This window comes from Tasmannia lanceolata, unplaced genomic scaffold (assembly GCF_043159265.1).
Source record: "Tasmannia lanceolata isolate RefF3 unplaced genomic scaffold, GAP_Taslan_0.1 ptg000003l, whole genome shotgun sequence".
NCBI lineage: Eukaryota > Viridiplantae > Streptophyta > Magnoliopsida > Canellales > Winteraceae > Tasmannia > Tasmannia lanceolata.
In genome coordinates, this window is record NW_027518680.1 from 49,715,473 (window position 1) to 49,734,472 (window position 19,000).

The window sequence follows — 19,000 nt, forward strand, 5'->3', positions numbered from 1 at the left end:
GTTCGGCCGTAGCAAAAGCTGCCACCACCAGCGAAGCGACTCGTTCACTCCGGGTCCTGCGGGGCAGGACGGCTCAAGTAGTCCGCGCGGTCGGCACTCGCGCACTCCTGCGCCCTGTGATTTTTGTGTGTGAGGTATCTGGGAACAGCTTTTAGTTCTGGGGTCCCACGGATGGCGCCAATCTGTTAGGCCCGGAATCGGTTAACAGATATGACAGTGACTTAAGAGCCGAGCTGGAGTGAAGGAAAGAGAGTCCGAACGAACTATGTTCTGTACAGAAGCAAACGAGGTCAGAATGACTAACTCGTCGGTTAACAGGTAAACAACTTATGAGAATTTAATTACCTCTTTACTGCAAGAAGCATATGGGCAGTACTCTTGATCTAAGATTATGAGATTGTAAACGTTGTTCATAACTATATCTTCAAAAGTGAAGTTAGACGCAAAGCTAGGTGATGAAGCTTCAAATGTCTTGATCCTTACACCATTGTCGGTGCCAGTGAGGGTGCAATTTCTCACATGCAAGCCAACTACATCTTTCTCGTTAGGGTATTTGCCAAGGCTACCAACACTAATTCCGTGCCCCGGTCCACAGAAAACATTGGAAACGTCGATCAAAGAGCATCTATTGAAGAGGCACTGGTCAGTGTTCTTTCTCTCTCATCTAAAACGTAGGGTTGTAATTTGATTGGTAATTATGGTAGAAATAAAGGGGTATTTTCGTAAAAATGGAAGGTTTGGGTGGAAGGCTTTGATGCGGGTTGTGCAATTGAGTTGGAGAAATTGGATGGGACATGGCGTCTTCATTACACCTCCACGCACGACGTTCTTGTCTTTTTGAGGCTCCAAATAGACTTCCATTTCTTCAGGTCTGTTTTTGATAAATGCACCCTCCCCTTTTAACCGAGACACCCCTTTGAACTTGTCTTTTTAATTCTCTCTATGTCTATTTTTTTGGAACATGAATCAAGGCTTAGGATCAAACAGTTATGAACCTAGCCATCTGATTGAATCACTGCTTTCAAATGAATGAGGCCTTCTCTATTTTTTTAATCAACCATTTGGAGGCAACTATTCAAACAGGAACTAGGGGAAAAAAGAGTATTTGGAGGACACTTAACCCAAATGGGCCCACCAAAACTCCGAAAGATTTATTTGGTGTCAAGTATTTTTAAGCTAGTATTTTTAAGAAAGCACAATGGGTGACACTTCTTAGGATGATCCAAATCTTTCATTTGATAGGCCACAACGTAAATAGGCCGTACCCAGTAAATCAACTTCGTGGAATGATCCTATCCCTATGATCTGAAAAGGGACTGCAGATTACATAAACCTCGAAGATCGGAGGGTTAGGATCATCCCATGGGGTTGATTACCTGTTTACATTGTGGCCCATCAAATGAATGGCTTGGACCATCCTAAGAAGTTGTACTTTCTAAAAAATACTAGACTACACGCACACCCATATTAATAAAATCTCATTGTAATGGGTTTAAGCTTTTCATCCAGATTTTGGCTGCAAAAGAGATGATGTACAAGGAAAGGGATTAGCCAAGATTTGGTGAGAGATTATCCTAATCAATTAAGATGTCTAATCTAATCGAACTACTCAATCTACCCCATTCAATCCAACAATCTGACCTTAGAAGATCTGATCATAGTCTAAAAACTATAATAAACAAACCGTGGAAATTAATTTTAAGGTAAATTTTGTTAGGGAAATTATATTTTCCCCCTCTGGCGGATAAAATGCCCCCCCAGTTATTTGTTGAGTTTTAAAGGCAAAGAAAAATGTTAAAAGGGGTGAATTTATCCTCAAGGAGTGATCTATAGAACAACACGAAGCAAAGAACGTAGTCCTGTTCTTATCCGAAACTGACCTTTTATGCCCTTTTGTAGGATGCAAATATTGTCTTTGACAGTAAAAGTGATTCTCTGCCTGGTTAATTCAATTTTCCGCCTCAATCTTCATATTGGCATGGAAAATGCACGCACCTCGTGGCGTCTCATAATAAATAACTTCTGCACTAGTGGGATTTACCATATTTAGTGCACTTTTGGGAAGTTGAAATGCTTTGCTACTGCAAAGCACGTAGTCACTGATGCAAATCGAAGCAAAACCACCAAAAAATCCAACCGTCCTCGTTGCAACCATTCCTCATCAGTTACATACATGTGGTTGCATGGTTGTAGGTGCAAAATATCATGTGCGTCTTCCCCTTTTTCATACTTCAAAGGGTGGTGAGTCAAAGTCATTTTAGCAGTGAGTCGAGTTAACTCGGACGGGCCAGTTCCGATTTGTTGAGTTTTAGTACTATGGTCTTAAGTATAATTATATTTAGGTTTAGTCCATGTTTGACAACCACTAATTGTTTTTCATGAAGAATTAGTTTCTCAAATGATGAGATGGGCGTAGGGATGGGCAACAGAGAGACTTCTTGCGAGGGGACGAACGTGTAAAAGGTGAGAAGTGGCTGAAAACTAAGGAGGCAACTTGGTCGGGTTTTACCCAACTCGTACCCGAAAATAACCTGGGTCGGGCTTAGAAATCATGGGTCTTGGTTAGGGTTGGGTTTTAAATTGGAAAACCCGACTCAATCTTGGTAAGGGCCGGGTTAAAAGAACAAAAAGCCCGAAACCCAAAGCCCAACCCGACTCATATGGGTGCTGTGAGTTTCTTCAATATCTCTTGAATAACATACCAAATTATTTTCCAATATAGATGGTCTTGTCTCTTATGTGAAAATGTAGTGTTCTTAAATTTATACACTTGACATAAATTTAGATATTTTTGGTGTGAAGATTTATTTTTTCTACAATCTTTAAAATTACTCACTATCCTATGCGAAAAAATGAAAACCCGACCTGACCCGAGAAACTATTTTGTGTAGGGTCGGGTTTACGAATCATGGGTTTTCTTGTAAAAAATTAAACCCGACCCAAGATAATTCTCAGTAGGGTAGGGTTTTGGAAAACCTGAGCCGCTCGACCTGAGTCAACTACTCCAAACCTCTCTCTCTCTCTCTCTCTCTCTCTCTCTCTCTCTCTCTCTCTCTCTCATGAACCCTTGGTTGGCCCAACAATTAATTAGTTGAAACCATTGAACAAGGTAGGCCCCACCCATATTTTCAAAATGAACTGTATGGCCCACACCATAGGATGATCCAAACCGTCCATTTGATGGGCCACAACATAAATAGGTTGCAACCCAAAATATAATTTCCATAGGTTGATCCTAGCCCTCCGATCTAAATTGAAACCGTTGTGGGTGATCCACACCATAGGATGATCGAAGCCATCCATTTGATGGGCCACAACGTAGATAGGTTGTGCCCTCAAAATCATTCCCATCGGATGATTGCAACCCTCCTATCTATAGAGGTTTTCATAATATGCAGTCGCTCTTTAGATCGGAGGGCTAGGATCATCGTATGGAAATTATTTTGGAACCCAACCTATTTACAATGTGGCCCATCAGATGGACGGTTTGGATCATCCTACGGTGTGGGCCGTAAACTTCATTTTGAGAAATATGGGTGGAGCCTACCATGTTCAAAGATTTCAAGAAATTAATTGTTGGCCCCACCAACGGTTCATGTGGGAGGGAGAGAGAGAGAGGGAGGGTCCGGTTTGGAGTAGTGTTGTACCGGTTGTAGACTGGGGGTGTGTTATCACTGCCCTTAGTCTTTTCTTACCCTCTGATCACTCAGCCCGCTCGTATTTCTCCCTCTCCCACGCTTCCTCATCAAGTTAATATTCCATGAAAAATATTTCATGTCAAACATGCATTTAGTTTCAGTTTTGAGGTTATTTTTTCTTTTTAGTATAGGGAAAATTGTTATAAAAATGCAAAGTTTTCATTATATTGTGAAGTAAGGGTAGTCTTTTCAAAATTATAAAAAAGGGGCTGTCAGGGTACGAAAATAGGCCTTTAGGACAAATATACCCCTTGGTTTTTCCCACCAATTTTAGAAGCTCGTTTCCCTATGCTATTTCACCTACCACCTTCTCTTTTTCTTTCTTCTTCCCCAACCAACTTCCAACGTGAAAAACCACCATTGTTGGATACCTTGGTAGCTCATCCAATGTGAATAACAGCCATAGTGTTTTGGAAAAAAAACACCATTACTTGTTTCTTCTTGGTTGATAAACATAGCTCCAAGTATGGCCATTCTCCTCTACTTGAATAGGGTTTACATATTTTTTCATGTTTTCATGATTTCTTGGGTTTTCATGTTTTTCATGTTATTTGTGCGTTTTTTCATGTTTTCATGGTGTACCAGCTTATTTGTTTAGATATTACCATGTTTATCTTGACCTCTCTCTCTGTAACTCTCTCTCTGTAACTCTCTCTCTCTCTAACTCTCTCTCTCTCTCTCTCTGTGTATAGAGAGAAGCCTGATTGGATTCGTAAGCATACTTGGACTCTTGGAACCAATAGTTAGGCTTCGGAACCACAATTTAGTGGTTCCTCGGAGGTTAAATAGTGGTTTCATTACTGTAAATTATGGTTCCCAAGTGGTTGGTATATTGGAATACTACTTTATTGGTTTTGAAAGGGATCATGACTGTATCATTAGTGTTTGGAACATATTGGAACCATTACGTAGGCCTTGGAACCACAATTTAGTGTTTTCGAGAGGTTACATAGTGGTTCCAAGACTCTAAATTGTAGTTCCAAGAGTCGAACTAGTGTTTGGTATATTATTACAGTATTTTAGTGGTTTTAAAAGTCATCATAGACGTATCATTGGTGTTTAAAACCTATTGGAACCATTACTTAGGCCTTCGAAACACAATTTAGTGGTTCGAAGACATTTTTTACCGCTGAACATGTGGTTCCCTAGTGGTTCCGGGGTATAAAATATGGTTCCGTAGTGGTTCTGAGGTATAAAATGTGGTTCCCTAGTGGTTCTCCGGTATAAAATGTGGTTCCTTACTGATTCAGAGGTATAAAATGTTGTTCCGTAGTGGTTCCCGAGTATAAAATGTGGTTCCCTAGTGGTTCCGGGGTAGAAAATGTGGTTCCTTAGTGGTTCTGAGGTATAAAATATGGTTCCCTAGTGGTTCCGGGGTATAAAATGTGGTTCAGTAGTGGTTCCAGGGTAGAAAATGTGGTTCCCTAGTGGTTCCGGGCTATAAAATGTGGTTCCCTAGTGGTTCCGAGGTATAAAATGTGGTTCCGGGGTGGAAATTGTGGTTCCCTAGTAGTTCCGAGCTATAAAATGTGGTGCCCTAGTGGTTCCGAGGTATAAAATGTGGTTCCGCAGTGGTTCCGGGGTATAAAATGTGGTTCCGTAGTGGTTCCGGGGTATAAAATGTGTTTCCCTAGTGGTTTCGACTTATAAAATGTGGTTCCGTTGGTTCCGATGTCAAAATTGTGGTTCCCTAATGGTTCCGAGATATAAAATGTGGTTCCCTAATGGTTCCTTGGTAGAAAATGTGGTTCCGTAGTGGTTTGGACTTATAAAATGTGGTTCCCTAGTGGTTCCGGGATAAAAAATGTGGTTCCGTAGCGGTTCCGAGGTATAAAATGTGGTTTCCTAATGTTTCCGGTGTTGAAAATGTAGTTCCCTAGTGGTTCCGAGGTATAAAATGTGGTTCCGCAGTGGTTATGGGGTATAAAATGTGGTTCCGTAGTGGTTCCGGGGTATAAAATGTGTTTCCCTACTGGTTTCGACTTATAAAATGTGGTTCCTTAGTGGTTCCGATGTGAAAATTGTGGTTCCCTAATGGTTTTGAGATATAAAATGTGGTTCCCTAATGATTCCTTGGTATAAAATGTGTTTCCCTAGTGGTTTTGACTTATAAAATGTGGTTCTCTAGTAGTTCCGGGGTAGAAAATATGGTTCCCTAGTGGTTCCGAGGTATAAAATGTGGTTCCCTAGTAGTTCCATGGCATAAAATGTGGTTCCGTAGTGGTTCCGGGGTGAAAAATGTGGTTCCCTAATGGTTTCGAGCTATAAAATGTGGTTCCGTAATGGTTCTGCGGTAGAAAATGTGGTTCCGTAGTGGTTTCGACTTATAAAATGTGGTTCCCTAGTGGTTCCGGGCTAGAAAATATGGTTCCCTAGTGGTTCCGATGTATAAAATGTGGTTCCCTAGTGGTTCTGGGATATAAAATGTGGTTCACTAGTGGTTCCGAGGTTTGAAATGTGGTTCCTAATGGTTCCGGGGTTGAAAATGTGGTTCCCTAGTGGTTCCGGGGTGGAAATTGTGGTTCCTTAGTGGTTCTGAACTATAAAATGTGGTTCCCTAGTGGTTCCGAGGTATAAAATGTGGTTCCGCAGTGGTTCCGGGGTATAAAATGTGGTTCTGTAGTGGTTCCGGGGTATAAAATGTGTTTCCCTAGTAGTTTTGACTTATAAAATGTGGTTCCCTAGTAGTTCCGGGGTAAAAAATATGGTTCTGAAATAAACAAGAGGGGGCGTGAATTGATTTTAACACTAATTAGCCCTTTTGAAAATTAATTAGTGAATCCTAATTAGAATTTTCTTCTCTTAATTAGATTTTGGTTAGTTCAAATGCGATCAACACAAATAGAAATACCAAACCAAAAATAAGAATGAAAGTGCAAGAATAAGAAAGAACACACCGATATATAGTGGTTCGGGCAAAGCCCTACTCCACTCTTCTTAAGATCGTCCTTAAGGATTTCCACTATTGGAGACCTCCATGATGCCCGGCTCCTAGGCGATTACACTTCCAAGGGATATTAAATAAGGATGCCCTTACACCTTTACACCGACTCTCCTTCTTCGCCGAGTTCTAAGCGATTGCTCTCTAGGGTATTAAGATAGGATGCCCTAGCCACCTTTACAATAATAGAAGATGAAGATTTGCTTGGCTTCTTCTTGAAGGCTTGATGCACAATGTAGTCCCTTGATAGCTCTCCAATGTAGGTTGCAATTGAAGGCCTAAATCCAAACTCAAAAGATTTGCAAGTTGCAAGGCAAGTTTGGGGAGAAGAAAATAATTTCTCAAGCTAAAAGGATTTGCAAGTGTTTGAAAGCTTAAGGATGATTTTCCAAAATGTTCAAGAGAGAGGAAAAGTCCTCTTGATGTTGTATATATAACCACTCATGAGAATATGATCGTTTGGGGGTGGTAATATCAAAAATCACAAATTTATTCAAATCCCAACGGCTATATTTTGGAGTTCCGAGAGAACGACCAGAAGAAGAAAATATTCTACTGGACCATTTCTCGGAGTTCCTAGAAAATGGCCAGAAGCTACTGGACCATTTCTCGGAGTTTCGAGCTCGGAGCTCCGAGAAAAATCTCGGAATTCCGAGAAGCTTAAAAATCAGCAGATTTTATGTTTTTATTGCTTGTTTGATTTTTGGCTTTTGGAGCTCAACTCCTATGATAATTTTGGAATGTTTATGAGGGTCCCAACATGTTGGTCCACCAGATAACCATTTACTAATCCATTTTAAGTTCTTAAGTGTGTTTGAAAAACTCTTTTAAAAAACACTTTGCCTTGTCTTGGAAATCTAAAGAGAAAGGATGTACAATGATACCTATGTAACCTTCAACTTCTCTTTAGTCTTGGTCTTCAATTGATCTTCCATCTTTTGTATGCTTGCTTGAGAGATGATGTGAGCTCCACTTAGCTCTTTTGACTCTTATGTTGGTACGTCTTCAAGCATGACCATGTAGTGTGTTGGTTTCTTCAATGATCAATCCTATCTTAAACACAACACTTCAAGGCAAATTGATTAGTATTCAATAACACAATCAATTATGTTTAGAATCATCAAAACAAGATAGGAGAGTAGACCCTTGGGCTTACAATCTCCCCCTTTTTTATGATGACAAATAAAATTGATTATGAGGTGTGTGTGAAGTGACATAGTAGGCAAGTGATTGCTGGAACTCCCCCTCAATATATGCACACAGATAAATTATAACAATTAAAAGCATATGGTGCGTATAGTCAATTGAATAGATAATCAATTTCAAACTTCTCCCCCTTTTGTCATCGACAGAAAGGGTGAACTAAAATATAAAGCAATTTAGGAGTAAATGAGGATTGAGTTAGGTACTCCCCCTAAATCAATGCTTATGGTATAAAAATATTTAGCCAAGTAATGCACATATGCCTGTTCATGATCGAGATGTTGACATAAGTCAAATTGTTAAGTATTTTTAATTAAAGTGAAGGTACCTCTCCAACTTAGAAAACTAAGAAGGCTAAGAGTACCAATTGAGTAATTTTTAGGATTAAATATTTGACATCTCATTCATGCAGATACTACCAAACAAGGATGATATTCATAAATACTATATAGATAAGCTGGTGAAAGGCACAAAGTATTTATTTGGCAATTTCTTTGACTTGATCCGCACTCCAAATGTTTAAGGCACTTCGGATATAACAAATTCTATCAGCACTAAGGGGTTTTGTAAAGATATCCGCCAATTGATCCTCAGTATTGATATATTTTAAGCAAATATCCCCTTTTTGTGAGTGATCTCTAATGACGTGATGCCTAATCTCAATATGTTTTGTTCTAGAGTGTTGTATGGGGTTCTTTGTCAAACTTATAGCACTGGTATTGTCACATTGGATGAGAATATTTTTCATTTTAATTGCATAGTCCATCAATGTGCTTTTCATCCATAGGACTTGTGCACAGCAAGCTTCAGCTGCCACATATTCTGCTTCTGTTGTAGACAGAGCTACTGAATTTTGTTTCTTGCTAAACCATGAAACAAGTGATTTTCCCAAGAATTGACAAGTCCCACTAGTACTTTTCCTATCCACTCTACATCCAGCAAAGTCTGCATCTGAATATCCAATGAGAGTGAAGGCAGATGATCTTCCATACCATAGTCCTAGACTTTGGGTTCCTCTTAAGTATTTGAAGATCTTCTTGACTGCCAATAGGTGAGACTCCTTTGGATCCGATTGAAATCGAGCACAGAGACAAACAGTAAACATAATGTCTGGTCTGCTGGCTGTCAAATAGAGTAAGCTACCTATCATACCCCTATACATCTTTTGATCTATTGATTTGCCAAATTCATCATTTTCTAGCTTAGTAGTTGTACTCATGGGAATTCTTGATGTCTTACTGCTATCCATGCCATACTTCTTTAATAACTCATTTGTATATTTTTCTTGATTTAAAAATATCCCATTTTGATATTGTTTAATTTGGAGTCCTAAGAAGTAGGTTAACTCACCCATCATGCTCATTTCAAATTCATTTTTCATTAGAGTTGCAAATTTGTCACACATTTTTTGATTAGTTGAGCCACAGATGGTGTCATCCACATAAATCTGGACAAGGAGGATATCTTGATTTTCTCTTTTGATAACTAATATTTTATTCACCTTTCCCATCTCAAATCCTTTTTCCACTAAGGAAGTGCAAAGCCTCTCATACCAAGCTCTAGGGGCTTGCTTTAATCCATATAAAGCTTTATCAAGCCTGAAGACATGATTTGGATGTTTGTAGTCCTCAAAACCTGGAGGTTGCTCAACATACACTTCTTCTTAGATATAGCCATTTAGGAAGGCACTTTTGACATCCATTTGATAGAGTTTAAATCCTTTGTGAGATGCATATGCCAAGAGTATCCTAATGGCTTCCATACGGGCAACATGAGCAAATGTCTCATCATAGTCTATTCCTTCCTCCTGATTGTACCCTTGGGCTACAAGCCTAGCTTTATTTCTAGTGATAATTCCATTTTCATCCAATTTGTTGCTATACACCCATCTCGTGCCAATGACTGGATGATCACTAGGTCTAGGCACTAGCCTCCACACCTTGTTCCTTTCGAATTGACTCAATTCTTCTTGCATAGCCATCAACCAATATTCATCATTTTCACCTTCTTTGATGGATTTTGGTTCTAATTCGGATAGGAACGCTAAGTTATTACTCACACTTCGATAGTATGATCTAGTTCTTACTGGCGATGTGGCATCACCTAAGATTTGGGACTCAGGATGATCTACCAATATTCTCCTATCCCTAGGCAATGAGTCATCATCTTCATTTTCTACTTCCTTACTAGGTAATGTATCACTAGTAGATGCATGGGGAGGAATATTTGTCTTAGGTAAGAGACGTTCAATAGGTTCATCGTCATCATGTGGCATTTCTTGAGGTGTTGGCTCTCTCTCATCAAATGTCACATGCATGGATTCTTCTACAACTAGGGTTCTTCTATTAAATACTCTATATGCCTTGCTATGTGAAGAATACCCTAAGAATATCCCATCATCCTACTTCTTATCAAATTTGTGTAGGTTATCTTTAATGTTCAAGATATAGCATTTACAACCAAACACTCTAAAATAGGTTATATTTGGTTTCAAATTTTTCCAAAGCTCATAAGGTGTTTTCTTAGAAATTGGCCTTATATATACCCTATTTATGATATAGCAAGCGGTGCTAACCGCTTCCGCCCAAAAGTATCTAGGGAGATCATTTTCATGCAACATAGTTCTAGCCATTTCTTGGAGGGTTCGGTTCTTTCTTTCTACAACCCCATTTTGTTGAGGTGTCCTAGGTGCCGAAAAATTGTGTTTGATGCCATGTTCATTACAGTAAGTGTCAAAATGTATATTTTCAAATTCCGTTCCATGGTCACTTCTAATGTAAGATATGGCAATACCTTGTTCATTTTGTATTTGATTACACAATTTAAGGAAATTTTCATAGGTTTCATCTTTATAAGCTAAAAATATGACCTATGTAAATCGTGAGTAGTCATCCACGATGACAAACACGTACCTCTTTCCACCTAAGCTACTTGTCTTCATTGGTCCAAAAAGGTCCATATGAAGTAGTTGCACGGGGTAGGTGGTTGAAATCATATTTTTAGGGGCAAATGAGCTTTTTAATTGTTTTCCTAATTGACAAGTTCTACAAATGTGATCTTTGGTGTATTTGAACTTAGGCAATCCTCTAACAATTTCTTTTGAGGAGAGGATCGAAATGAGATCCATTCCGGCATGACCCAACCTCCTATGCCACAACCAAGAATCTTCACTAATGGCATTAAGACAAGTCACATTTTGGAGTCTAAGATTATCTAGTCCAATGGTGTAAATGTTATTGTCTCTAGAACCTATGAATTTCACTTTTCCATCTATCTTATTTTTAATAATGCATTTGTCAGGGTTGAAGACTACTTCAAAACCATTATCACATAATTGACTAATGCTAATAAGATTATGGGATAAGCCATCAACATAAAGCACATCATGTATGGGAGAGGTAGAGTTACCTATGGTACCTTCTCCTTTGACTTTTCATTTCTTGTCATCTCCAAAGGTAACATCTCCACCATCCTTGAGTGATAGGGATGCAAATTGAGTGAAGTCTCCGGTCATATGTCTAGAGCATCCACTATCAAGGTACCATGTGTTCTTCTTGTTATGGCTTTTAAGGCATACCTACATATGAATAGGCAAGTGAGATCATTTAGGTACCCAAATCTTCCTAATCTTACTATGTTCATTTATTTTCACTTTAGAGTTCAATTTGAATTTATCTTGTTTAGCATGCATGCAAGCAACTTTATAATGACCTTCTAAACCACAATAAAAGCAAGTTTTGGTATTACTAGAAGAAGCCTTTACAAGTTTGTTTTTATAGTTGGATATTGTAGTATTCCATTTGTGTCCAAGTCCACTTTTATCATGTGGCATTCTTTGAATGTTAACAAGCCTATCCAATTTCAATGAACTATGTTCAAAATTTTCAAATAGTTTCTTTCGTTCATCATATTCAAAAGATAGTTTACTATTTTCATGCTTTAGCTTGTTGTTTTCAATAGAAAGTTCTTGACGATTTTTATTTAAGATTTTGATAGAAGCATTCAAATCATGAATCTCAATTTTGTATTTTTCATTTTCATCCTCTAAAAATTCATGATCTTTCTTTAACTAACCAAATTCTTTTGTCATGTTAGAGAGAGAATTTTCAAGTGATGTATTTTTATCAAATTCAATCTCAAGTTCATCATGTGCATTTTGCAAGGAATCTAGAACTTCTTTTAAAACAATGACATTATTTAAAGTATTTACCTCTTGATTGTCGTTTGTTGAGGCCATGAAGCAAACGTTTCTTGCAATCAAGCAATCTTCGCCATCATTTTGTTCGCCTTCACTTTCAATTTCCTCATCCCATGTGGCGGTCATTCCTTTCTTGCCTTCTCTTCTCTTGAAACGGTTGTTTGAAGAAGGCTCATTGTTGAGTGGACAATCCGGGCGAATGTGTCCAAGCTTCTTGCATCCATAGCATCGGGGTTGAGACGATCCATCACCGAGCTCTTCTTTCTTCTTGAATGGAGGATTGGTCCTTCTATTTTTCATGCCTCCCATGTTCCTTTGCAAGAATTTGATCCTTCTTGTTAGGAGGGCATCTTCATCTTCCATGTCTTCCTTTGCATCTTCATTGTCACCTACATTACAAGCAAAAGCAACTCCTTTTCCTTTTTCAATTTTAGTTTCAATTTCGGGTGCTTTTGTTTTGAAAATCATTTCATAGGTTATCAAGGACCCTATTAGTTCATCTAGGTTCAATGTATTCATGTCCTTGGCTTCGGTGATTGCGGAGGTTTTGGATTCCCATGACAAAGGTAGGGATCTAAGGATTTTGGTCACTAAATCTCTATTTGAAAATTGCTTTCCAAGTCCCCTTAATCAATTTACAAGGTTCGTGAATCTAGTGTACATGTCGGCAATAGTTTCATCGGGTGTCATTTGAAAAAGTTCATATTGCCTAAATAAGTGATTCATTTTAGATTCTTTGACTTGGTTGGTTCCCTCATGGGTGACTTCTAAGGTGTCCCAAACTTCCTTAGCCGAATTCAAATTTGACACTCTATTGAATTCTCCGGGAGACAAAGCACAAATTAGGAAATTCATGGCTTTGGCGTTATAGTTTGAGGCTTGTTGTTCGGCTTCGGTCCAATCATTTAGATTTCTAGTGGGTAATATATATTCATTATTAATTGCTCTCCACATTTGGTAATCTTGGGTTAAAAAGATTTTCATTTTGGTTTTCCAAAATCCATAATATGTTCCATCAAAGTAGGGTGGCCTAGTGTTTGAGTAACCTTCATTGTGTTCAAGATGGTTTGCCATTTTTAGAATCTTTACTCTAGACCGGTTAGGGTTTTAAAAATTAGAGACGAGGCTCTGATACCAATTGAAATAAACAAGAGTGGGGGGGTGAATTGATTTTAACACTAGAATTAGCCCTTTTGAAAATTAATTAGTGAACCCTAATTAGAATTTTCTTCTCTTAATTAGATTTTGGTTAGTTCAAATGAGATCAACACAAATAGAAATACCAAACCAAAAATAAGAATGAAAGTGCAAGAATAAGAAAGAACACACCGATATATAGTGGTTCGGGCAAAGCCCTACTCCACTCTTCTTAAGATCGTCCTTAAGAATTTCCACCATTGGAGACCTCCACGATGCCCGGATTCTATGCGATTACACTTCCAAGGGATATTAAATAAGGATGCCCTTACACCTTTACACCGACTCTCCTTCTTCGCCGAGTTCTAACCGATTGCTCTCTAGGGTATTAAGATAGGATGCCCTAGCCACCTTTACAATAATGGAAGATGAAGATTTGCTTGGCTTCTTCTTGAAAGCTTGATGCACAATGTAGTCCCTTGATAGCTCCCAATGTAGGTTGCAAGTGAAGGCCTAAATCCAAACTCAAAAGATTTGCAATTTGCAAGGCAAGTTTGGGGAGAAGAAAATAATTTCTCAAGCTAAAAGGATTTGCAAGTGTTTGAAAGCCTAAGGATGATTTTCGAAAATGTTCAAGAGAGAGGAAAAGTCCTCTTGATGTTGTATATATAACCTCTCATGAGAATATGACCGTTTGGGGGTGGTAATATCAAAAATCACAAATTTATTCAAATCCCAACGGCTATATTTTGCTCTGTCACGAGGTTCTCGGAGTTCTGAGAAATATTCTCGGAGTTCCGAGTCCGAGAGAACGGCCAGAAGAAGAAAATATTCTACTGGACCATTTCTCGGAGTTCCGAGAAAATGGCCAGAAGCTACTGGACCATTTCTCGGAGTTCCGAGGGAACTTTCGAAGTTCCGAGCTCGGAGCTCCGAGAAAAATCTCGGAGTTCCGAGAAGCCTAAAAATCAACAGATTTTATGTTTTTATTGCTTGTTTGATTTTTGGCTTTTGGAACTCAACTCCTATGATAATTTTGGAATGTTTATGAGGGTCCCAACATGTTGGTCCACCACATAACCATTCACTAATCCATTTTAAGTTCTTAAGTGTGTTCGAAAAACTCTTTTAAAAAACACTTTGCCTTGTCTTGGAAATCTAAAGAGAAAGGATGTACAATGATACCTATGTAACCTTCAACTTCTCTTTAGTCTTGGTCTTCAATTGATCTTCCATCTTTTGTATGCTTGCTTGAGAGATGATGTGAGCTCCACTTAGCTCCTTTGACTCTTGTGTTGGTACGTCTTCAAGCATGACCTTGTAGTGTGTTGGTTTCTTCAATGATCAATCCTATCTTAAACACAACACTTTAAGGCAAATTGATTAGTATTCAATAACACAATCAATTATGTTTAGAATCATCAAAACAAGATAGGAGAGTAGACCCTTGGGCTTACAGGTTCCCTAGTGTTTCCGAGGTATAAAATGTGGTTCCCTAGTGTTTCCGAGGTATAAAATGTGGTTCCCTAGTGGGTCCATGGCAGAAAATGTGGTTCCCTAGTGGTTCCGGGGTGAAAAATGTGGTTGCCTAATGGTTTTGAGCTATAAAATGTGGTTCCGTAATGGTTCTGCGGCAGAAAATGTGGTTCCGTAGTGGTTTCGGCTTATAAAATGTGGTTCCCTAGTGGTTCCGGGCTAGAAAATATGGTTCCCTAGTGGTTCCGAGGTATAAAATGTGGTTCCCTAGTGGTTCCATGGCAGAAAATGTGGTTCCCTAGTGGTTCCGGGGTGAAAAATGTGGTTCCCTAATGGTTTCGAGCTATAAAATGTGGTACCGTAATGGTTCCGCGGTAGAAAATGTGGTTCCTTAGTGGTTCATGGTATAAAATGTGGTTCCGCAGTGGTTCCGGGGTTGAAAATGTGGTTTCGTAGTGGTTCCAGGGTGGAAATTGTGGTTCCCTAGTGGTTCTGAGCTATAAAATGTGGTTCCCTAGTGGTTCCGAGGTATAAAATGTGGTTCCGCAGTGGTTCCGGGGTATAAAATGTGGTTCCGTAGTGGTTCCGGGGTATAAAATGTGTTTCCCTAGTGGTTTCGACTTATAAAATGTGGTTCCGTAGTGGTTCCGATGTCAAAATTGTGGTTCCCTAATGGTTCCGAGATATAAAATGTGGTTTCCTAATGGTTCCTTGGTAGAAAATGTGGTTCCGTAGTGGTTTGGACTTATAAAATGTGGTTCCCTAGTGGTTTCGGGATAAAAAATGTGGTTCCGTAGCGGTTCCGAGGTATACAATGTGGCACCCTTATGGTTTCGGTGTTGAAAATGTGGTTCCGTAGTGGTTTCGGGGTGGAAATTGTGGTTCCGTGGTGTTCCCGGGGTGAAAATTATGGTTCCATAATGGTTTCGAGCTATAAAATGTGGTTCCATAATGGTTCCGCGGTAGAAAATGTGGTTCCGTAGTGGTTTCGACTTATAAATGTGGTTCGAAAAGTGTAATAGTTATGTTTTGGTCCAAAAGTGATCATAAGTGTACTAATAATGGTTCTTATCGAAACAGGGTGTGCAAAAATGGTGGAAAAAGGGCTTCTTTTATGTTACACGTTGATGGGTACTTGAAGGATGAAGTATCATTCCAATATATTGGCGGGACGAAAATGTGTTTAACTGTGAATCACTATATAAATTTTCTGGAATTTCAGTCTCTAATTCACCAAAGGATTGGGACCACAGGAATCAGCGTGTCATTATATATAAAATGTCGATATGTCATGGATCCATATCAAATCGTGTTATGCGACATTCGACATGATGATGAGCTAGGTATGAGAATAGCCTCTTTAATTCTATCAGCCTGTACATAACTAAAGAGTACAGAGTTGGAGAAATTATATCTGCACCCATCCCCATGAAGAGGTAAAATATTAACTCAGCTGGACTTTCGCATTCTTTAAATTCTCATTCCATTAGAATATTATCTCATGTGGAAATTTTCATTGCTCAGAAATGTAGTTGATATAAATGAACATTATGAAGTTTCTACTCCAATCGAACCTGCTTTCAGTCCCAAAAATAATTCCGTTCGTGCAGTGTCAGCAACACCTATTCCAGCTGAAGCTCCCAGCAAACGAATACGACATGGCGAAGGACATACCAACAATAGGTACTATCCGTGTATGAAATTGTGATTCCATTGATGAATTTATCATTCCATTATTGTTACTCTAATGTTGATCGGGTTGGCTGATATTCAGTACACTTGGATGAAGATTATGATGATCCAATTTTTAATGAGACAGATGAAGATACAACTGAACATAAGACCACTTCCATGTAATAAATTATAGAAATTATATTTAGTTGGGAGGTTATATTTTTGTGTCATTGAATTTCATTCTAACCTAGTCCTTACCATACATGCCCGATGCACGGTTCAGTAAGAATTTTCATAATGATATGCATGTTAATGATGCCATTTGCGAGGATGGTAATGAGGACTTTGATGAGGACAATGAGGACTTTGATGAGGACGATGACAGCCAAGGAGTAGAGCAGGATGGTGTAGACGATCAGGATAGTGTACATAACAATATCGGAGACTAGGATGGTGTACATAACATTACCGGAGACCTGGATGGTGTACATAACATTATCGGCGACCCGTTCGGTCATACGTATACAAGGGAGCCGATGGAAGTAGATGAAATGGTTGTGGATGAATTAAATGTGGGGAGAATATGACTTGAAGAGTTGAAGGTGGGGGGAATCTTTCCGAATTTTAAAGTATTTAAGAACAAAGTTAGAGACTATGCAATTGATAGGCATTTTGTATTCGTCCCAGTAGACTCAAAACCTACAAAGTATGCTGTTAGATGCAAGAATGGAAGTTGTCCTTTCAGAATCAGTGGGACAAATTACCTGGATTCTGTTAGGGTGAACAGGTTTGTGCCAGAGCATACATGCTCAAGTACGATGAGTGGTAATGATCATCCCCTTGCCACAGCATCTTGGGCAGCTGAAACCTGCCTAGGGTTATTTCCCCATCCAGGAGACGTGACACCTAGTTTGATAAGAGCATACATCAAGGATAAGTGGAGTATAACCTTAAGCTATACGAAGGCTTTCAATGCGAAGGTCATTATACACGAAATTATGTGTGGAAATGCGGAGGCTTCTTACCGCATCCTTCCTGCATATGCTCAGGAGATGGAGAGATGTAATCCTGGCACCATTATGCGTGTGTACCGAACCCGGCAGCTATGGGCTAGTGGAGATGACACATTTGGTCGTTTATTTTGGTCATTCGGCCCCAGCATCCGTGCGTTCAGTCGAACAGTTAGACCCCTGATACTAATTGATGGGACACATTTGCGAGGGAAATATAAAGGAATCTTATTGGTTGCGACAACTCTAGATGGTGATGGTGGATTATTTCCGTTAGCTTTTGCTGTGGTTGAGAACGAGAACTTTGACAGTTGGCTATGGTTTCTTCTTTTACTCCGCCAGAGGGTGATGCCAGTAGACAAAAACAACAATGAATTTACGATTTCCTCCGATCGGATGAAGGGTCTGGTTAGAGCTGTTGCTAAAGCATTACCGGGATCATACCATAGCTACTGTTTCTGTCACCTCAATGCCAATCTGTTGAAGACCTTTAAGACTCAAAAACTTTGTAAACTATTTTCGAGAGCGGCATATGCCTTAAGGGAGAGTGACCATAAGGAGGCGATGGAACTCATAAAAGCAAAGAATGAAAAAGCAGAGAAATGGATATCTGAGATTCCTAAAGAAAATTGGGCTAATGTACATTTTAAAGGGGCCAGGTGGAATGTGCTCACCACTAATGCAGCAGAGTGCTTCAACAACGTATTGAAGGGCGCAAGGGAGTTGCCGATTGCTGCTCTAGTCGATCACACTAGATGGAAAGTACAAGACTTCTTCGCCGGAAAGAATAGGACATGGAAAACGCATTTAACTCATAGAGCAGAAAAGTGGTTGGACAGGTCATGTTCGTTTGGCAGTAAGTTGCTACCCCGCACGTGTAGTTGGAATGAATATGAAGTGCTCTCATCCACTCATACGGATAGTGTGGATTTAGAGAAGAAAACATGTACGTGTGGTCTTTTCCAAACGATGGGATTGCCGTGTGGGCATGCCATAGTAGCTATGGGATTAAATAAGCTTGACCGATATAAGTACTGCCAGGATTGGTTTTTGGCTTCAACATATCGGAGTACGTATGAAGAGGTGATTCATCCAACTTTAGATCGAGCACAATGGCCCCAGCCATCCTATGATTTACTAGTACTATTGCCACCGCGAGTAAGACGATAGCCCGGACGACCCAAAAAAGTACGAATAGAGAGAGGGCTGCAATTTGGACAACATCACAACTGCAAATCATGTGGGGAACCTGGACATAACAAAAGAACGTGTAAAAATCCTCCCCTCGTAAATCGTCAGTTAAATATGACTCTCATCGGTCCATCCGCACCTACACAGAACATGTATGTTTCATTATTACGCACTCGATATGATTTTCATATTAAACCCATCATTTTATTGATTGTACCAACTTTCTCTTGTAGGTCCGGAGTGTCTTTCGCACCTCCTTTCTTTACTTAGGGATGGAGTTGTTGGTTTTTCTGTACAAAGTGGCAATGATTTTGGGAACCTTGTTACTACACATGATACTTACTCAGACAAAAATTATAAAAATTAAACGTTGTTGTACCTACTAGTTGCCCGGAACTGTACATTTTTTGGAACCACAATTTTGGAAGAACTGGTTCAACAATTTTGTTTGGAACCACAATTTTAATTGCTA

General features: G+C 39.3%; 1 protein-coding gene across 1 annotated transcript; it reads left to right on the plus strand.

Annotated features, from left to right (window-relative positions):
- The first annotated feature begins 17,145 nt into the window (after positions 1-17,145).
- On the plus strand, positions 17,146-18,507 carry LOC143869861 (uncharacterized). Its single transcript, XM_077376421.1, has one exon. The coding sequence runs from the start codon at positions 17,146-17,148 to the stop codon at positions 18,505-18,507; it is 1,362 nt and encodes a 453-aa protein (XP_077232536.1).
- The last annotated feature ends 493 nt before the right edge of the window (positions 18,508-19,000 follow it).

Bases quoted from the DNA above. Each gene is read 5' to 3' on its own strand.
- LOC143869861 (XM_077376421.1), top strand. From the start codon at position 17,146: ATGAGTGGTAATGATCATCCCCTTGCCACAGCATCTTGGGCAGCTGAA.